At 39.7% G+C, this 22,389-nt stretch overlaps 1 protein-coding gene across 3 annotated transcripts in view; it reads left to right on the top strand.

Moving 5' to 3' along the window:
* The window catches only part of LOC121280132 (constitutive coactivator of PPAR-gamma-like protein 1 homolog), a 121,209-nt gene that overhangs the window by 47,712 nt on the left and 51,108 nt on the right, over window positions 1–22,389 (top strand). For 2 of the 3 annotated variants that reach the window (XM_041191808.1, XM_041191810.1), the window contains exons 3-9: window positions 4,973–5,055; window positions 11,816–11,944; window positions 14,018–14,120; window positions 15,310–15,410; window positions 17,795–18,111; window positions 21,346–21,478; window positions 22,000–22,248. In XM_041191808.1, the coding sequence (XP_041047742.1) occupies window positions 4,973–5,055; window positions 11,816–11,944; window positions 14,018–14,120; window positions 15,310–15,410; window positions 17,795–18,111; window positions 21,346–21,478; window positions 22,000–22,248 (1,115 nt within the window). The remainder of the gene's footprint in view (window positions 1–4,972; window positions 5,056–11,815; window positions 11,945–14,017; window positions 14,121–15,309; window positions 15,411–17,794; window positions 18,112–21,345; window positions 21,479–21,999; window positions 22,249–22,389) is intronic. The other variant, XM_041191809.1, reaches the window with a different exon arrangement.

The raw sequence follows: 22,389 nt of genomic DNA, 5'->3' as shown, positions 1-22,389 counted from the left end.
AGTTACTACAGCTGCTTCTGATACTTGAGCAAAGGTGGATAGATGCCATCCAGGTCAAGTTGAGCAGGTTCTGCAGATGTGTGCCGTTTGAAGACTGTGTCGGTAGAACTCTGGTTAGCTGTGCGCTGTTGTCAGTGAGGGATCGGTTTAGCTCCTAGAAGGAGAACTGAAATTCCTCATGAGGAAAACAGAGTTTGAATTACTTTGTGACTGAGTGTGACCACGGAAGTCTGAGTGGACTGATCTGTCTTAGTTGTATCTGTCACTGTGCAATTTATAGTTTATATTTGATCACAATTTGCCTTTTAATTCGTGTTTAATTCATGTTAATTCTGGATGTTAAGACTATAGGGTAGATAGTATTTAGTGTTTGCTATGTTGACTCTTGTACAGTAAAAATGTTTCTGTTTTAAATTGGAATCCTGTGGCTTATTGTTTTCGTAAATAACTGGGATTTCGAAGTTCATCTACCTTGCTAAAAATAAATTTACTGGTCTCTATTGAGATCGTAACAGTGTTTTTAAGAGCAATATAATACTGTCAGTTCAGTGATTTCTGAAGGTTGCAACCTGTGTAGATTTTAAAAGTGCACCTTGTGAAGGAAGAAGGAATCACAAATAGCAACTTCTGGGTTTCTGCATTTAACTGCACATGTATGGATGCCAGAAGTGGCTGTTGATTTCACAAGGTAATGACAGTGAAAGTTGACAATTTCATCATCATTGCAACCACAAAAAACAGCCTTCTTGTTATCTTCAGCCTTTCCCACACAGTTGTGATGTCTGATATATCACAATGCATACACTCACCATACTGAGTCATGTAATCTGGGAGAGGCAAAGAACCAGGTAAAAATGCAGGCCAATTTGGGACTGGAAAATTTCTCTCTGATCTCGTTAGTGATTCAACACAAGCCCACGAGATCACATTGACTTTGATTTACCTTGCAAGATACCTGTGTCTTGTACAAAGTGATCTATGCCCAAGCCAGAAACATACCCAGCTCTTGCTTAAAGGGATACAGTGAATCTGTGCGCACCCCACAAATCTGAAACCTACAGGTCCTTTATTCTCTTGGAAAAGGACTTCCTAACATCTAACCTAGTTCAACCCTGAAATTAATAGTGGCCATCTTTGTTGTGCTGAGCAAAGACATTTTTTGAGGCTGTTGTGGCTAAGCCTTCTTGCATAGTAGCCTGAAACATTCCAGTATCAAATTAAGGATCACTAAGAAGTTCGGTGATATTTCAAACTTGTCAGTTTCCTGATTGGATTCACTGAATTTATATGCATGAATTCAACAGACCCACTTGGAAAATTAGATGAAGATTTCTGAGACCAGTTTGCAGTTAGCTACAATAAATTAAAACATAGTAATGTGATGGCATCATATATTGGATTTTTCTGCACATTTAATGCTGTTTCAGTCATCTGCCCTTATATGTAGGATGCTCAAGGTTTCTTGTTAACAAGCTGCAAACAGAAATCCGTTTAAGCAAACCAATGTTGAGAGGAAACTTCAAGAGGCCATTGCTGAAGCATTTCTCTTGAGTTTTCCCTCCCCCTTCCCTGCTGTGACTGATCTCTTCGCAGCATCATAATGTAGTTTGTTGTTGTGCTGCCTTTTCCCTAGTATCTATTTTTCAGGAACAGAAGTGTTGTGCAGCACTTTAGTTGCTCTGTACCCTCTCTTTCAGCATCCCTGTTCCAGAATATACAGGTGTCAACTTACATATCTTGTCTCAGAAGCAATACTGATTCACTAGGGGCTAGTTATGGCTGTTAAAATGCATGATGGTTATTTCAAGTTGCCACTTGGTGAATATTTGCCTATCAGTTGTACATGATGGCGTGAAGTAAGTCATATGATTTTATTGCATGAGAGTCCGAGTTCATACCATTGGCCCAGGGACTGCAAGAAGAAGCATGAAAAGTCTACTACAGTTTTACCAAATGATAGAATTCAGAAAGCCTTCCCTTTTCTGTGAACTTCCCAAACCTGAGCTTCCTCACCAAATTTTGTATGCCTTGGTTGACTCTAACCCTACTTCCAGTCTTTGGCATGGTGGCTTCTGGATGCCAAGAGTTTGAGAGGTGACTGGCTGCTATGTAAGAGCTTCTTGGAATTTGTGCTCCTGCTTCTGGGAACCGAGTCCTGCGATGAACACTGCAGGTTGTGGCACTTCTATTATGTGGGTAACCTTGGCCTGTTGGCTTACTGACTTCTGGGTATGAATGGAGGTGCTTATGGGTGGGTCTCTATATGCTGGTGTCCCTACGATCATACCCTGACGATTAAGCACTGCTTCACCATTGCCACTGATGGAACAGACGATCTAATGGCAACGATGGATCAGTGAAGCTCTGATGTAAAGTTCCAACCGATCTTTCTTTAACTGGTCTCTTGTCGCAATCAGAAGAGCTTTCCTGTTTGACTGGTGCCCTAGGCCTCTGTGGCTGCAACCAAAGTATTGAAGGATAAACCCTTACTCGCTGGAGGGTCCCTGTCATGGGGGTAATAGTTAAATGTTCTTGGTATTTACCACACACTCCATAGTGATCTGCAATGTTACAAAGCTGTCCAACAAAGTAATTAGGCAAAAACAAAAATAGCTGGAAAAAATCAGCAGGTCTGACAGCATCTGTGGAGAGGAACACAGTTGATGTTTCGAGTCCGAATGACTCTTCATCAGAACTAAGGAAATAGAGAAATGAGGTGAAATATAAGCTGGTAAAGGGGGGTGGGACAGGTAGAGCTGGATAATGGGCCAGTGATAGGTGGAGGCAAAGAAGAGATTGCCAAAGATGTCATAGACAAAAGGACAAAGGAGTGTTGACGGTGGTGATATTATCTAAGGAATGTGCTAATGGGGACATTAAGGGTAGCAAGCAGGACAAGCAAGTGGCAAGAAGGCCCTAGTGGGGGTGAGGTGGGGGGAAGGGATCAAAATGGGCTAAAAGGTGGAGATAAAACAATAGATTGAAATAAATTTAAAAATAGATGGGAAAAGAAAAATATATTTTTTAAAAATTATAAATTATTGGAAACGGGATTGGGAAGGGGATGGAGGAGAGAGTTCATGATCTGAAGTTGTTGAACTCAGTATTAAGTCCGGAAGGCTGTAAAGTGCCTAGTCGGAAGATGAGGTGCTGGTCATCAACAGCATCTCCTCATCTTCAGATCATGAACTCTCTCCTCCATCCCCACCCCCTTTCCGAATCCCCTTTTTCCAATAATTTATGCTTGTCCTGCTTGCTACCCTTAATGTCCCCATTAGCACATTCCTTAGATAATATCAACACCCCTTTGTTAACAGTAGTGTTGAAGTAAACCCCATCCTGCGGGTGACATTCCAGAAATCTAGACGTCCCCATCTCAGATCCGGGCTGCTCTGTGACCTACCGTACTCCCTGCAAATAGTTTCGGCTGATATGCTCGCTGTTTACGACAAAATGTCTTTAAACTGTTGGAGGGCTTTAAATCCTGTAGCACAACCACTTCCCATCCTTTCCTCACTTGTGTGGGAAAATCTATATTTGGAGCTTACCACTTTGTTGCAGTCAGCCCAGAAATTTGAGAATGAAGGACTAATATAACCCTGATTCAAGTTTGCAAATGGAGCAGTCAGTGCTCCCAACCATTCAAATTGTGTTGTATACAATTTGTACAATGAAGTATTTTTGTATATTCAACAAGGTCCTAAAATGAAAATTTTTCACAAATAACCAAAAAGAGACAAACTATAGAAAAGGCCTGAAGTTTATTTTCATTCAAAACAAATAAATAAATGTATTTTTATTTGAGTTTTGATGAAAAAAGAGACATACTGTTGAAGCTCCTTGTCTTGTACTCATCAGGAAAGACACAAAAATGCCAAATTTCAAAAGGAACAGCAATTTATACTGCATGAGAAGAGGGTTGGTTGGCAAGTCAGCTCTGATTGGTTGCGACGTTGCCAGAGCAAATACACTAGGGAATTATTGTCCTTCATGCTTTTGTTTATTCAAAAAAGGTACAATGTCTGGATATTCCTTTTACCTCTAGAGGACAGGACTCTGCATATGAATATATGTAGCTTCTAGCAAGCATAAGTGAGATACATTATGATCTTAAATTGGTTGTTGGTGTAATTAGCACATTCAGGATTGTTCAGCAAGTGCTGTTCTATCACAGAATCACATCTAATGTTTGACATTATGATCTGAGCTTTGCGAGCACGGATTGGTTGAGTACGGTCAGTGCTCTGCCTGTTGTGAACAGCCAAAGGGATGTGCTTTTTGATATGATCCGCCAGTCATTGGGAGGTACTGCGTATGTCCCAATGGCTTTGCACTGGCACTGAAATTCATATACCACATTACTCATTTGTGTAATAAGCAGAATGCTGTTTTGGCTTGACGGCAGCATCCTGTTAGTGGAAAACACCACTCGTGTTGCTATTGCATAATAGCGGTGTATTCTCAAAATTTGAGATACTTTACCCTTCTAGGGTAATTAAAGATAGACTGACATTTCTCAGGTCAAAAAACTGGCAACCTTGGGCCCAACTGTGAGTGTGCGTAATGCACAACCAGTGGTGTTCTGATCAGGTTGACCATTATTCCACAGCTCGTGCTTGCTAGAAGCTACATATATCCATATTCAGGGACCTGTCTTCTGCAGGCAAAAGGAATATATCCAGACAGTGCACCTTTTTTGAATAAACAAAAGCATGGGGGACAATAGCTTGCTCGTGCATTTGCCATGGCAATGTCTCAACCAATTGGAGCTGACTTGTCAATCAATCAGCACCCTTTACTCATGCAGTATAAATTGTTGTTCCCTTTGAAATTTGGCATTCTTACATCTAGCTTGATGAATGCAAGATGAAAAAGTTCGACAGCTTGTCTCTTTTTTCATCAATATTCAAGTTTTGTGTTATCAAGTGACTATTTGTTTTAGTTTTAAGGTTTTTCTTCTTCTTTGACTTAGGCAACCATATCCTACCTGATGAAGATCTGGCTGCCTTTCATTGGAGTTTACTTGGTCCAGACCATCCTCTAGCTTCATTAAAGGTAAAGATAATCATGATGGTGGAAGTGTTGATATTAATGGATGCAGCGTGTTGAATCTCCCATTTTATGACTGAAAGTGCTAACATTTATTGAGAACTGTTGCCAGACTATTTCAGACTGAAGCTTTTATTTGACTAGAATTTTCAGTACATAAAACTTTCTGTGGAGCAGGCCCGAGGAACCGAATAGCCGACTCCTCCTAATTCTTATGTTTTGTTTGTTCGTAAAGCAATGGTGGTATTTCAAGTTTATTGTTATATTTCTACCTCCTTAAACTTATTTCTTTCAATCTTTCTCCCTTTTACTCTCCTCAACCTCCTGGTCTCTAGTGCTATGCACATTTCTTGGATAAAACCATTTTTTTTAGTAATTCACTTCTGCGAAGACTTTTGACGCTCTTGTCATTTGTCAGCTGCTCCAAGGCATAGATAAATGGCCATTTGGAGGTGAACGAGAATGAACTGAGTGATTCTCCTAATCTTTCCTCGCTTCACACTAGGAAAGAATTTAACTTTCATTCTGTCTCCTGGTGACATCAGTTAGAATTGAAAACTGACTGATGAATATACAGGAGAAACTTGGACAGTCTTGTTCTTTACAACTAAAGCCACCTTTGTTCTGCCATGGACTTGCATAATCTGTGGCACTGTTTGTTGCTGTAACAAAAAAGCTGCTGTAATCTGATTGGTATTTATCTTGTGATATCCAATGAGGAAAACCATTTAAATGATCTTGGTTCAGATATGCAGAAGAGCCTAAAGTTTCCTTGCCGCCATGTCCACTTCTCCCAGTCACGGCATTTAATTGTTACTTAACTGATTCCAGGTTTTTGCTTCCACAGTTCCAACCAGAAGTTTGTCCATTCTTATATCGATCACAAAACAAAAACAGAATTACCTGGAAAAACTCAGCAGGTCTGGCAGCATCGGTGGAGAAGAAAAGAGTTGACGTTTCGAGTCCTCATGACCCTTCGACAGAACTAGGTGAATCCAAGGAAGGGGTGAAATATAAGCTGGTTTAAGGTGTGTGTGTGTGTGTGTGTGGGGGGCGGGGGGGTGTGGGGAGAGAAATGGAGGTGGGGGGTGGTTGTAGGGACAAGCAAGCAGTGATAGAAGCAGATCATCAAAAGATGTCACAGACAACAGAACAAAAGAACACATAGGTGTTGAAGTTGGTGATATATCTAAACGAATGTGCTAATTAAGAATGGATGGTAGGGCACTCAAGGTATAGCTCTAGTGGGGGTGGGGGGAGCATAAAAGATTTAAAAATATTTAAAAATAATGGAAATAGGTGGGAAAAAGAAAAATCTATATAACTTATTGGAAAAAAACAAAAGGAACAGGGAAGAAACAGAAAGGGGGTGGGGATGGAGGAGGGAGGTCAAGACCTAAAGTTGTTGAATTCAATATTCAGTCCGGAAGGCTGTAAAGTGCCTAGTCGGAAGATGAGGTGTTGTTCCTCCAGTTTGCGTTGGGCTTCACTGGAACAATGCAGCAAGCCAAAGACAGACATGTGGGCAACAGAGCGGGGTGGAGTGTTGAAATGGCAAATGACAGGGAGGTTTGGGTCATTCTTGCGGACAGACCGCAGGTGTTCTGCAAAGCGGTCGCCCAGTTTACGTTTGGTCTCTTGTAGACCAAACGTAAACTGGGCGACCGCTTTGGAGAACACCTGCGATCTGTCCGCAAGAATGACCCAAACCTCCCTGTTGTTTGCCATTTCAACACTCCACCCCGCTCTGTTGCCCACATGTCTGTCTTTGGCTTGCTGCATTGTTCCAGTGAAGCCCAACGCAAACTGGAGGAACAACACCTCATCTTCCGACTAGGCACTTTACAGCCTTCCGGACTGAATATTGAATTCAACAACTTTAGGTCTTGAGCTCCCTCCTCCATCCCCACCCCCTTTCTGTTTCTTCCCTGTTCCTTTTGTTTTTTTCCAATAAGTTATATAGATTTTTCTTTTTCCCACCTATTTCCATTATTTTAAAATATTTTTAAATCTTTTATGCTCCCCCCACCCCCACTAGAGCTATACCTTGAGTGCCCTACCATCCATTCTTAATTAGCACATTCGTTTAGATATATATCACCAACTTCAACACCTATGTGTTCTTTTGTTCTGTTGTCTGTGACATCTTTCGATGATCGGCGTCTATCACTGCTTGTTTGTCCCTACAACCACAACCCCCCCCTCCACTTCTCTCCCCCCGCCACCCACCCACACACACACACACACACACACACACACACACACACACAGACCTTAAACCAGCTTATATTTCACCCCTTCCTTGGATTCACCTAGTTCTGTCGAAGGGTCATGAGGACTGGAAACGTCAACTCTTTTCTTCTCCACCGATGCTGCCAGACCTGCTGAGTTTTTCCAGGTAGTTCTGTTTTTGTTTTGGATTTCCAGCATCCGCAGTTTCTTGTTTTTATCTTGTATCGATCACATTGTGTTAAGAGCTTTCTGGAAAGAGCTGGAATCTATTATCAAGGAAGTCTTAACAATACACTTAGAAAATCTTAGTATTATCAGGCAAAGTCAGCATGGTTTCATTAAAGGGAAATCATGCTTGACAGATTTACTAGAGTTTTTTGAGACTAACTAGTAGGATAAATAAAGAGCAACCAGTGGATGTAGTATACTTGGATCTTCAAAAGGGCATTCAATAAGATGCCACACAAAAGCTTAATGCAAAAATAAGGAGTTGGGGGGGTTAATAGATTAGCATGGTTAGAAGATTGGTTAATGGACTATAATTGGTTAAAGCAGAGTATGGATTAATGGGGCATTTTCAAGTTGGCAGGCTGTAACTAGTGCAGTGCCACATGAATGAGTGCTGGGGCCTTAGCTATTTACAGTCTAAATTAATTACTTACAGACAGTGAGAGTAATGTATCTAAGTTTGATGATGCAAAGCTAGGTGGGAATGTAAACTGAGGAGGGCGCAAAGAGGCTGCAAAGAGATGCAGACAGGTTAAGTGAGTTAACAATAGGGTGATAGATGGAATATAATGTGGGGAAGTGTGATATTATTTTGGTGGTAAAAATAGAAAATCAGATTATTCTTTAAAAGGCGTGAAACTTGTAAGCATTGTTCAGAGGGAATTGGGTGTGATCGTACAAGGAACACAAAGTTAGCATGCAAGTGCAGGAAGAAATTAGGAAGATAAATGGTATGTTGGCCTTAATTACAAGGGGATTGGAGTACAAAAATAAAATTTTGCTGCAATTGTACAGGGCTTTGGTGAGACCCTGCCTGGAATACCTTGCGCAGTTTTGATCTCCATACTTAAGGAAGAATCCACTTATGTTTGAGGCTGTGCAGCAAAGGTTCACTAGATTGATTCCTGGGATAGGAGTGTTGTCCTATGAAAGGCTGAGTAAACGGAGCCTGTATTCTCTGGTGTTTAAAAGAACGAGAGGTGATCTCATTGAAACATATAAGATTCTGAAGGGACACCACAGGATAGACACTGAGAGGTTGTTTCCCCCTGCAAGGGAATCTAAAACATGGGGGCACAGTCCCAGTGTAAGGGACTCATCCTTTAGGATTGAGATGAGAAATTTCTTCATGCACAGAATTATGAATCTTTGGAATTCCCTACCCCAGAGGGTTGTGGTGCTCCATCGTTGAATATATTTAAGGCTGAGATGGACAAATCTTCGGCCTTTCAGGGAATCAAGGGATATGGGGAGCAAGCAGGAACACAGAGTAGAAGCCAAAGATCAGTCATGATCGCATAGAATGGCTTGCAGGCTCAATAGGCCATCTACTCCTGCTCCTGTTTCTTAAGTTCTTACGTCAGTTTGTGTTCCCTTTACCAGTATCAATTAGTCCTCTTGTCCTGCTGTTGAGATGCAAATTTAAGTTATTATGATGCTCTACGTTCTACTTAATTAACTATCAAAATACAAGGTCACCACCCTGTCACTTTTTTTATGGCTGAAAAGCTATGGTGTCTCCCGTCTATAAGTCCACCCAAGTCTTTTGGTGCCAGATAACCAGCCTTCTAGCTCTTAAAACTTCCTCCTTGAATGTCTCCTATTTTGATGTCCAGAATTTGAGACAAGTATTCATGATGTTTTCTGACTATATGTTATACAATTAGATTAAGACTCCTGCCTTGTATTCCTTGACTCTGAGCTCTAAAGACAACAGTAGCTGAATATAGTGCATGGTAGCCTTTCATCTTACCACCCAGATAAAATTAAGGCTATGGACAAATCTGCATTTAGAGTTTCTTTTCAAAAAGATAGAAAACATTTTATGAGTTTGTATTTGAAACTTTTGAAAGCAAACATAACTTTTGAACATTGTCAACACCGTTATATTATTACATTGAATATTACTGTTTATACTGCTGCTTTATTCACAGCAGCTAAGTCTTTAGTCTAAGATGGGTAAATCAAAGCTGTATATTTTAAATAGACAACTACCCTAAAGGTTATTTTTGGCTGTCTTCAATACCAGTTTATAAATTAAATAGGATTGGAAAGTACAGGAGTTAATTACAGCTGATGCTGGAAACTGAAATTTTAAAAAGTGCTGGGAATACTCAGGTCTGGCAACATCTGTGGAAAGGGAAACAGTTAACGTTTCAGGTCGAGAACTGAGAGCACTTAGAGATGTAGCAGTTTTTAAGCAAGGCAGGGAGAGAAAGAAAGAACAAAAGGGGAAGGCCAATGATAGGGTGGTAGGCAGGAGAGATTTAATAACAGGGATGATGGTGCAGGGCAAAAGGAATTGTAATGGGACAGTTAAAGAAATAAAAGGTGGGTCACGGGTTGTGTAAATGGAGAAAGCAGAATCACCAACAGCTGCTATTAAACAACAAAAACAAGTACAAAAAGAAAGAAAACTGAAAATAAGAGCAGAGGTCACAGTCTGAAGAAGAGTCATACGGACTCGAAACATTAACTGTATTCCTCTCCGCAGATGCTGTCAGACCTGCTCAGTTTTTCCAGCTATTTTTGTTTATGTTACAGTCTGAAATTGTTGAGTCTGAAGGTTATTAGGTGCCTAGCTGAAAGATAAGATGCTGTTCCTCAAGCGTACGTTGAGCTTCATTGGAATAGTAGAGGAGGCAGAGGGCAGGAAGGTCACAGTGGGAGGAGGGCAGAAAATTACAATGATGGGCGACTGGAAGTTTGGGGTCATGATTGTGGACTTAATGGAGATATTCTGCAAAGCAGTCATCCAATTGGCGTTTGATCTCCCGGTTGTAGAGGATTGGAAAGTAGTTGTTTTTAACAGGTATTAAGAAAGTTTTAAGACTTTATCCTGCTTGACGTAGATATGTTTTAAGTTTTGTTTAATATCTAGTATGTACCCCTGTATGTTTTAAGATTGGAGTTAACCTGATGTTCTTTCTCGGTGGATTACACCTAATGGGAAGTCCAATGTGGCAAATTGATCATTTAAATCTTACCTGCGCTCTTCCTGTTGCTTAAATCAAGAAAGCCTTAAAATGTTAAGACACTTAAGTGATTATTAGCAACATAATGCATTTTCAGTTAAGAACAAGAGTTTTACAAAATTGAGGTTTCAGGCACTTTAAAACAATAATGAGATGTTTAACTAAGGTCACTCAAGTGGAAGTAAAATGTCACATATCGCTATTTAAAGTCGAGCAGCAGAGTTCTTCCAGTGCCCTGGCCAATCCCTCAACCAACATCAGTAAATCAGATTATCTGGACATTTATCTTTGTTTGTGGGATCTTGCTGTGTTCCTCTACATTACAACAGTCACTACACTTCAAAAGTACTTCTTTGACTGTGAAACACTTTTTAGTGAAAAAAGTCTTTTTTTCACTGTGCGCATGCAAATTTATTCTTCTCTACCGCAATTACATACTGCCTGTTGGTGGCGACATCCACGTGTACACCCAGCCCCATCTCTCTCAAACGCTCCACTACCTCTGTGCTAGCAGGCTGCTTATTCAACACACAGTCTTGTGTGAACCTCAGTTTCCTCCATTTACCATTAGGATGACTGAAATCCACCTTTTGAGCCCTCCCACCAGATTTTTTCCCCCAGCACTTCCTAGTTCCTGTTTCACTTTGAATGTGACTGCTCACAGCCTCAGTGTCCAATCTATCCTTAGCAAGCTTCCAATTCCATGCACCCCTATCAGAAAGAGCACCTGCTACCACCTCCAAAACATCACCTGTTTCCACCCTGCGTCAGCACATTTGTTGCTGAAACTCTAATCTGTGCTTTTATTACTTCTATACATGATCACCCCACCAACCTCCATGCAAACATGTCTGCTCTTCCAAAACTCTGCTGCCTACGTTGTTTTCAGCAACACGTTTTTCTCACCAGTAAGTCATTTTCTTGCTGACCTACATTTGTTTCCATCCCTCCAGTTCCTCCAATTGAAAATTCTCATGTTTCAATCCTTCATGCTTTTGCCCCTCCCTATCTCTAACCTCTTCCAGCCCTACAATCCTTCCAGGTGTCTCGATCTCTCCGTTCCTCCCTCTTTTTGTCTGTCACTGGCAGCTGTGTCCCAATTATTAAGGCCCCATGCTCTTCCAAAACCTACCTCTTTGACCAACCTTTTGACATCCCTCCTAATACCTCCTGCTTTGGCTCCCTGCCCATTTTGTCTGAACCTGCTTCTATTACGTTTCTCTGTTAAAGGTGCTATGAAAATTCAAGTTGTTATGATAACGTGCTACGACAATGAGTCGGACAGTGGGAAATATTTTACATACTTAAATTTTGGATTTGTTTACTTTCAGGTACGTGCACACCAGCTTGTTCTACCACCTTGCGATGTAGTGATAAAAGCAGTCGCTGAATATGTTCGCAACGTTCAGGATATTGGTGATTTGGATGCAGTTGCAAGAGATGTTTTTAAGCGTTCTCGGGTATGTAGCAAATGAAAAAGCCGTCGAATGACATGTTCTAACTTAATGAATATGCAGTATTTATTCTTTTCTTTATTAATTTTCTCCCCTTTGCTACTTTTAATGTTGATTTCTTGTTAGGTTGCAGTACCATGAATGATAGTTGTCCATTGGTACCTTATTCAAGTGACCTTTATCTGTTAGGTGGCCATTTGGCTGCAGTATCACAATTAAACTTGATTGTCTCACTGGATGTTTGTGTGCATTCACAGCAAGGGCTTCTGGATTGTGTTAGGAACCCTCAGTAGAGGCCATTGAACAGTGTTCAGGAGTGGAAATCTTAGCGGATCCACCCCACCCCCCTCCCCCCACGACCCATTCTTTGAGGCCAATTGTAATCTGGCTGTAAAGCGGATGGATGGAAATCAGAAGGGAATTAAATAATATGAGTGATGCTAGTATGAGATAACGCTTAGGCATAATAACTGAAACGCAGTGGGCAAAAGGCTGAGGAAATGAGGCATGGCAGAAATGGAAGTATGAAAAAGTGACAAAGCAGAATAGGCTGTAACAGACCGGGAGCCGTGCTCTCTACTTTGAGGAAATCAAATGCAGATTAGGTGACCACTTTGTCAAGCACTTCCATTCTGTTCACAGGTGCAACCCTGAGCTCCCAGTCAACTGCTGTTTCATTTCCCTTTCCCTTCCCCTTCCCATTCTGATGTCTCCATCCTTGGCCTTCTACATTGCTCAAGTGAAACTCAACACAAGCTCATGGAAAAGCACATTTTTTTAGGTACATTATAGCCCTCTGAATAACTTTTTGTTAATTTTACTACATAACCCTAACCACCACTTTCTCTTAAACAGCTTCTGGTGGAGATGGGAGGGCAGTGTTGGCAGAAGGATTGGTGTTTGGTGTAGGGCCCCTCCAACAGAACACTATATTGGCAGAGGTAGATTCCTAGGACTGTTTGTATTTGTGAGAGTGTTTTAATATTTGTAAATTATGAAGAAAACATTGGAAATCATTGTTGTGCATTATTTTAAAAATAGTGCAACAAAAGGCTATTTAGAAAAATAAATTTTGAGAATGACGTGTTCATGAACCCTGTGCACCCATTGCAGAATTTGCATTGTTATGCAGCAAAATTTGGTTGGGCTTGCTGCAAAAATAGGCTTCGAGGTATCATGGAATAGTATAAATCCTGATCCGTTCTTTACCTATCTTTGGAATGCTTGGTGCTTGAGATTGTGCCATAGATGGAAGTAATGATCCATCTTCATTCTCACATTCTCTACAAGCACCAGGAGTAAGTTCAAGTTATTACAACAGTTATATGGACAAAAGTATTCTTTCTCTTTTCGATTACTTTATGTATTTTCTTTGAGCATGCACACCGATGATCTTATTCAGGGAGCTGGCTTGAAAGAGATGATTAACTGAACTGAATGGGAGAATTAAATTAGTATAATTTGTATGAAATCACAATAATTAGAGCACCCCGATGAATGCTCTCTGATGTGAATTCATACTCACCTTTCCTGATTCATTATCTCTATCAAGCTGGATCTCTAATGTATTATGCCACACAACTTAAGGTGCTACTCACAAAAAATACTATCTGTGAGCCATGAACTGGTATTTGGGGGAAAAAATCTGGGGTGAAGTGTTACACCTTTTAATGAAATGATCATCTCAAATGCTAGTAGCCCCAATAATTATCAGCTTCCTGCACTTTAATAAGCTATTTAAATAGTACCAGATAATGTGGGCATTCAGGACTGAGGCAAACAAAACTCTTATACACTGCCTTCCCAAGGGTAACTCTTTGCTCTTCATGAGACAAATCCAATGCTTAATATAATTTTGTGTCATTTTTAGGACCATATTCATTCGTATAGGAATAGCAATGGTTGCCATCATCCAGCTACTGACAGTGCCAGTTTATTTAAATTTAAATACCAAGTGTAGGCATTGGCTGAAAATATTTTTTTTGTGAGAATTTATTTAAATTGCAGGTGCTTATTTAAACAAAGAAGAAATAATCATGTATACCGTGGATTATTATGGCTTGTGTGATTTCTTTTCAGTCTAGGACAGAAGATAAAATTGAACAATTCAAGAGAGCAGTTGAATATTACTCTATCGCAAGCAAGCCTCCATTATTTCAACATGGTCCAACGCCTTTCCCAGGTACATACTTGAAGGTGATTCTGATGTATGCAAAAGTTTTTGAGAGTTATATCTTTATTTTGAAGTTTAAACATAGTTTAGCAGAAGTAAATTTTTCTTCATTTTTTATAAACTTAAAATATCATATTTACATTTTGTAGAAAATTTTCTTTGAGTCTACAACTTTCTGCTTAGGCTTTCTACTGAGTTTTAGAATGTCCTTATAAAAGAGCGAGCCCTTACCTCCTTATTTGAGTTTTGACCATTGTGTTGTGGTTTTACAGACAAACTGGTCCTGTGTTTGTGTCTTCCTTTAAAAAAATAAGAAATATCCTAATTAATAGGAAAGGCCCATATCTAAATGCGTGATTTTCACTTGCATAGCGATTTGATAATTCATGGTTCAGTTCCAGCAGAATAGTTTTCTGTAGCTGTCAATTGTGCTTGATCACCTCATAGCTTTACATCCTTCTTTTGTGAATCCATACCATCAATTCTGTACTGATTCATCAACTGAGTGCACAGAACTAATGCATTTAATTTTCAAATTTACATTTAAATAGTAAATGTATGGGAGGCCATTCAACAAATCTAGCTTATCCTTCCGTGGAAATCTATTATTTCCTGTCATGTATTTTTGACATATCTTCTAGATACTTTGAGTTACTCAAGTTTTTGGCACTGTTACCTTACTAATAAGACACTTACATGTGTGGCCATTCTTTGTGTGACCATCTGCTTCATGACATCATTAACTTGAAATAACATTCAGGAATGGCCTACTCTATCCTGTTTAGTATCTTGTATACTCTGAAAGCTTACCTGCTTTCAAGTTGGAAGAATCCAAGTTTTCAAGCCTTTTCTCACAGCTCAATCTCCTGCTATGAACAATCAGCCTTATGGCTCTTCTGTGCACTGCTTCAGGGTTAGCATCACATTGAAGCATCGTACTCTTATCCTCTTTCTCTCTTATTTCCCAATATACTTGAATATTTGCTTCAAGTTTTTGTTATAGTATTTCTTAAATACTGTGATGTAATTGGCTTCAGTAGCCATGTAGTTCACTGTTAGTGCACATGCAGTATGGACTTTCACAGAGTGTCAGATATCAAAGGTAAGAAAATGCTACTGCACCTTGAGAGCAGTTGTGCGTTTGTTGATCTGGTCACTGAAGTTGTTGCAACTTTTCAATTTTATTCCTGTACTTAAGGAATGCGACTGAATCAATTTGGAGTGCCCGCTGTTATACCACACTATCCACATCCACAGATGCTTAACATTCCACAACCCCATCTTCAGGCAAAGACTATGGTAAGTTTGATTAATTTGAATTATACCATTAAATCTAAGTTGCTTTGATAATGTTTGGTTCTACAATATGCCAAAATCTTAGTAAGAATGGTGAGCATGTTGGCAAAACATCTGTTACACTGTTTTCTTGACTGGGTTTAAATCCCAGGGGTAGTTGACATACGATTCAAATCAGCGCCTGTGATGTTTATCCACAGGAATGTTAGTGCTGGTAAATCATTTAGGGAAGTGGATTGAAATATTGTTTTTACCATCAAGCTTTGGATTAGGGTGGAGGGAGTGGGTGTAATTATTATTTAACACTAACTCCTGCCAACACAAGTTGGCCACTGACAGCATTTCTGTGCAGGTGCATGGCTCCATGCATCTGTGGAAATCCAATGTTGTCACAATGCTGCACCCAGCCTGCCAGGACCACTTTGCACATGCGCTGGTGATGCTGACTGCAGAAGGATCGTGCGTGCGCGAATTTCAAAATTCTGCAATTTTTTTTTAGCTGTGGAGGGAGAGGGGCCTGTGTGCGTGTTTTCTTTCTCCCTCGCTTTCTCTCTCTCTCTCCTCTTGGCAGGCTGTCCACAAGTTCACGACAAAAGAGCCAACCAAATGGTGCAACTAAGTTAACAACAGGCACTGTGCAAAGCCAACATGAAATCTGACACACTCCACATGGAGCCTTTCTGTGCCACCCTTATCTCTGATACTTTCTCCAGCCCCTACAACCCTCACTAACCTATCCCAGACTCCACACCTTTCCTTATCTCTGTGAACTCCTCCAATCCCTGCAACACCCTGTGATTTGTTTGTTAGTACAATTCTGGCCTCTTTAGCAGTCTTCATTGCTCCTAAATTGGCACCCATGTTTTAGCTGCTAAATCTCTCATGCCTAGAATTAACCTCCTATGCATGATTACAAATTCATATGTTTCACATTTCAGCTCTGAGTGCACATTTAAAGGATGCCACCGCCCAACTGTGATGATTTCAGCAGCGCCATCTTTGGTCCTGGCTGCTGCCTACTGTCGCTTAAAATGACTTCACAAAGCAATACCCTCAAACTACGCATGCACAGTATTTATAGGAAATGCAGGCATTGTTTAAAGTGACAAAATCTTTCGTTCCTATTTACTGCTGGATTTCATTTGTGATTTCTGATGCCACAGAAAGAAAAAGGAGATCGAACTTTATAGAGCGCTGTTCATGTCCACAGACTTACTCAGAGCACTTTAAAGCCAATGAAGCACTTTTGAAGTGATAATTTGTGCCCAACAGATTCCTACAAACAGCAATAAGGGAATAAGCGATCTCTATAAGAAGAGATATTCTGCCTTAGTGGTATTTGTTGAGGGGTAAGTGTTGGCCAGGACACTGAGAAGACCCACATTGTTCTTAGGATAGTGCCATGGGATCTACTGTGTTCTCCTGCCAGCAGATTAACCCTTAGTTTGATTACACCTCCATTAGTGCAGTGCTCCTTCAGTACTATTCTGAACTAAGTTTTCTACTTAAATTTTATTTTTATTATTGCCAATGCAGATAGTTATATAAATGTTGGTTGTTTCAAAATTTCGTAGAACTTGGATTTAATGTTTCCCCATAATGACATTTTATGAAACTAAGCTGAAGGCTCTAAATTCCAAGTTAAAGAATTGGGTTGGAAAATTCAGACAATGAAAACTAAATTGGTTACTGATTCTGAGTGTTTGCAAACTGTACTTTAAATTGGTAAAACTCTTCACTTATTCACCTTTGACATTTTATGTTTTCACTTTGGGAACATTTGCTGAGGGAAGCCAAATATGAAAAAGGGTTTAAAGTGACAGCATTATTATTGAAAGGAAGCTCAAGTGCAAATCCTCCAAATCTACAACCCTTAAAGTTAATTTTATAAAGAGAGGACCAGGTGGATGGGGAATAAAGCTTCTCATGACTGCAACTTTTTTATAATTCAGCTGTACATGGTAATTGAACACATGGCGGTTTCCACTTACATGCTTACATATCGTCCTTTCTTCCCTTCCTTGATTATTTTGCTGACTTGATACACTTTGTAGCATATTTATTTGTTTAAGCTAATGTATTGCTTTAACCTGCTGAGTCACCTGATGAAAAATTGATTTAATGTTCGTTATGCACTTGAGATTGGGAGCACCATCTGATCATGATGACTTTCTATAATCCCAAACTCTTAAATGGGTAAGGAAGAAGAAAGAGCTTGCATTTATATAATGTCCTTTCAGCCTCAAAATGTCCCAAAGCAATTTAGAATCACAGGATTACTTTTGAGCAATCAATTAAATAATGTAGGTTTCTGTATCTGAAACAATATGTATTTATTTGTGAAGCTCATTATTTGTTTCATGTTATTATTTGTTTCATTATGCCAGGGCCAACCATTAGCTGGCCAAGCTGCCACTTCAGGACCAGGAACTTCAGACTTGTACTCGATAAATAAAGATCAGCCTTCATCATTAAGTACATACCAGCCTGCCCTGCCTGACCCCAGCCTCACCCTGGAATCCAACAACAATTACAGTAACATTCCTCACGAAGGGAAGCATACACCTTTGTATGAGCGTTCCTCACCAAATATTTCTACGGCTTCAGCTGTGAGTCCAAATCACTGTGGCATAGAGGCTCCATTTTTCCCTGCTTCTTCAACATCTTCCTCGTCTGACAATGAGGAAAATAGGGGTGCTACTAAGTAAGTGTTTAATTCATTTTTTGGCAATGTTCCACAAGGTGTGGAATTAAAAGTAAGATTTTCTAAATAGATCTCTATTTCTGAAACAATGTTTTATTAAACAAGCTGAGTTTTCTGATGAAATGCAATTTCCTTGAATTAACAGATGAAAAACCTATGCCCAGCCATCTTCAGCTGCTTCACCAATGAGCTCCCTTCCATCATAAGGTCAGCAGTGGGGATGCTCGCTGATGATTGCACCATTCGCAACTCCTCAGATGCTGAAGCAGTCCATATCCAAATGCAGCAAGACCTGGACAATATCCAGGCTTGGGCCAGGCAATGACCATCTCCCAACGAGACAATCTAACCATGCCTCCTTGACTTTCAATGGCATTACTATCACTGAATCCCCCACCATCAACATCCTGGGGGTTACCATTGACTAGAAACTGAACTTGACTAGCTACATAAATACTGTTGGCTATAAGAGCAGGACAGAGACTAGCAATCCTGTGACGGGTAACTCACTTCCTGATTCCCCAAAGCCTGGTCCACCATCTACAAGGCACAAGTCAGGAGTGTGATGGAATGTTCTCCACTTTCCTGGATGAGTGCAGCTCCAACAATACTCAAGAAGCTTGATATCACCCAGGACAAAGCAGTCGACTTGATAGGCACCCCTTCCACAAACATTCACACCCTCCACCATTGTTGAACAGTAGCAGCAGTGTGTACCATCTACAAGATACACTGCAGAAACTCACCAGGGCTCCTTAGGCAGTACCTTCCAAATCCACAAGCACTACCATCTAGAAGGACAAGGGTAGCAGATAGATGGGAACACCACCACCTGGAAGTTATTCTCCGAGCCATTTCCCCATCCTGACTTGGAAATATACCACCGTTCCTTCACAGTTGCTGGGTCAAAATCCTTGAACTCCCTTCCTAAGAGCACTGTGAGTGTACCTACATCACAGGGACTGCAGTGGTTCAAGAAGGCAGCTCACCACCTTCTCAAGTGCAATTAGAGATGGGCAATAAACGGTGGCCTAGGCAGCAATGCCCGTACCCCATAAATGAATTAAAAAAAGAATTAACGATTGGAAACAGAAATTGAACGCTGTCCAATTACAGTGGAGAGAAATTTTTGAACCTTTTTTTTAATATTCGTCCATCGCTGGCTAGGCCAGCATTTATTATCCATCCTGAATTGCCCTTGTTCAGAGGGCAGTTAAGAGTCAACCACACTGCTGTGGGTCTGGAGTCACATGTAGGCCAGACCAGGTAAGAACAGCAGATTTTCTTCTCTTAAGGACATTAGTGAATCAGATGGGTATTTTCAACAGTCGACAATGGTTTCATGGTCATCATCACACTTTTAATTCCAGATTATTTTATTGAATTCAAATTTCACCATCTGCTGTGATGGAATCAAACCTGGGACCCAAGAGCATTACCCTTGGTCTCTGAAATACCAGCCCAATGACAAAATCATTATGCCGCCGCCTCCCTCAGTTCAAAAGTGTAGAAGCATTCATCGGTTTGTAAAAATGTTAATACAGTTGGATCAAAGAAATTAGTATATGGACCTGTCTATAAAAGTTAAATCGTTTCAAAAGTAAACTGCAGCGCAACTCAAAACTTGCTCAGTATTTTTCTGAAATTATCTGGTAAATATATAACATCATGTAAGAAAATATAGGCAAATTAAACCCATCAGTGCAGGGTATTTGGAGAAATTGGAACCTGGATCTGAGATGTCATAACTTTCAGTGGAAGCAATTTTATGGTGAGCAGAATGTACCTTTTTTTAATCTATTTATTCCATTATGTAAGAATTGTAGCACACATGAAAAGTTGGCTTTTCATTTGATTCATTGATGATAACATGCCCATTAATTCCCATGAACAGTATTTGGGCTTGATGTAAAATGTTACACCAACTTCCAGAAAACTTCGATGGTAGATTTGAATGCGCAATCATACTTTTGCTTGAAAATATCACGGTGAGAACAAGTCTCATGAAAAACTGATTGGGTGTTAATGAATAATTAACCGTTTTTCCACTTGTTAGTATTTGTGTGAACAACTATAATACTATTTGCTCCGAGGACGCTGTGGATGGATAAATTATCTTCAGTATGCATTTTTTAATTCTATTTTGTAACACTCAGCCTTTGAGATTTTAAAGCACTTTTTTATGCGTTGGATGGAAAAGTGCCTTGTTGTGATGATTTAAAACATTAATCACAGATATACAGCATTCAGAATTGAGCTACAAAACCTGATGAATTGCAAATATTTTGGTGCTGTATACGTCAGATGAATAACATGAAAAATGTTCACAGCTGACTATTTTTGATTTCTGAATAAATGTTGGCAATGTTTTTAATAAAATAAATCATGTTGAGCAAATGCGCAGAAAGCTACTGTAAGGTCCAAACTATGCTATAGTTTTATTGGCACTTTAATAGAGAAAATCTGCATTTGATGAATGATAGTGTTGCTTTTTGAAAACAAGTATAATTAAAATTAAAAAAAGCAACTACAATAATTTTAAGGAACTGGCTGTGCGACTTCTGAGCACAAAATTATTTTTAGAATTTATATTACATTTTACTTTGAAATTAGTATGCAATGAGATTTAGTCAATGAATGAACTTGGATACATTTGGTTTAATTGGTTTTTTGATTCTTTTGTGATTTATGGATGCTATATCGGGATTTATGTCATTGATTTATGAGGTTCTGCCACAAGATTGTTAGACCCAGTTGGCCAATATATCTATTCCTCTGATTTGAATCACATTTCTGCAATAAGATCAGCATAATCGAAACTTTATACCCTGAAACTTCAACCCAGATCAGCACTGACAAATCAGTGTCGCTAACTAGATATCTTCTCCACTCACTATGAGCAATGCTTCAGCATAACAGCATGTGCATGTCTACATTACTGAACAACTAAACTAAAGGAGTGTGATAGAGAAAGGGAAATAATGTGTTAGCTGTCTCAACATGTCTTTTTTGGAAAAGCTGGGACAATGTAAAAACTTTGTGGATTATGGATGGTGATCATCTCGATGAGGCAAAAGATTGTGAAAATAGTTAAGCGAGACAATGAAAAGGCACATGGAGATGGAAAATAGGGCTAGGGAAGACACAAAATAATGTTAAATTCATTTTTTTCCTAGATGCCTAGTGTTGAAAAGAGCAGTTTCAATGGCCATGTGTTGCTTTTTTTTCCTTTAGTCATGTTGCTGAACTACATCACCAAGTTGGGCATGTATTAGCTTGGGAAAAATCTGGAAATCAATCTGAAGCTCTAGAAAAAACTTCAGGAGGAGGGCATCAGAAAGGTGTTTGTATTCGCAATGAAACAAAGGTATTGTGGCCTTAATTAATGGCATTTCCATAAATACTTATTAGTACAAAAATACAAGATGTTGATTTTTCAAAATATTGCAGTGTCTATTATTCATTATCTTGGGCTACTAATATAACCTGCAATTTACAAAAATGAGAGTCAATAATCTTTTGTTTACAAGTAGAGTAACTAAGTACATTCTTCCCCACTTGGTCAGTGATATGCATATGGAAGAATAATCATCCATTTGCAAAATCACAGGACACTGTTCATTTTAAGGTCACATGGGCAGAGTTTGGCTTTGCTTGAATGTAAAGCACTGTAGAGCTGCCAATGTAAAATGGTGTTGCAGGAAGCTGGCTTGAAAGTGTTAATCTGATACTTGCAGCCCATGAGTACTAGCTTATTGACTCATTGTTTTTGTTTTTCGGTTTAGCTTTTTTATGGAAATGTAGATCTCTGTATTACTTAGAAAATATTATTAAAGAGGGATGTGTTCTTTGACCATGGCAGAATGTACTAATGGCTACTTTATGTAGCAGGTAGATGATCCCACTGGCAATCCAGGGAGCCAAGTAGATGCAAAAGTTTCCTCTGCGTCAGCTGGAAGCAGGCTAAGCCAAATCAACACTGAACAGATTCCATCTCTCCTATCGGTGCCTACAAGAAACCACATGGATATAACCACCCCTCCTGTGCCAATGGTAGCTCCAGAGGTACTAAGAGTTGCTGAACACAGACACAGGAAAGGATTGATGTACCCTTATGTATTTCAGGTGCTCACAAAGGTAAGCCCAAATACTGCCCATTATGTGCAATTAAGCTGTTTTATCTTAAAAGTTACTGCTTAGAAACCATGGATACCCTAGAAAACTGCAAATTGAATATATAGATATTAGGAATGCAATGGAGGATATATGTTTGGACTT

This window comes from Carcharodon carcharias, chromosome 7, assembly GCF_017639515.1.
Source record: "Carcharodon carcharias isolate sCarCar2 chromosome 7, sCarCar2.pri, whole genome shotgun sequence".
NCBI classification, from domain to species: Eukaryota; Metazoa; Chordata; class Chondrichthyes; order Lamniformes; family Lamnidae; genus Carcharodon; species Carcharodon carcharias.
The sequence above is the reverse complement of the archived record's forward strand: the minus strand, read 5'-3'. Positions and strand labels throughout refer to the sequence as shown.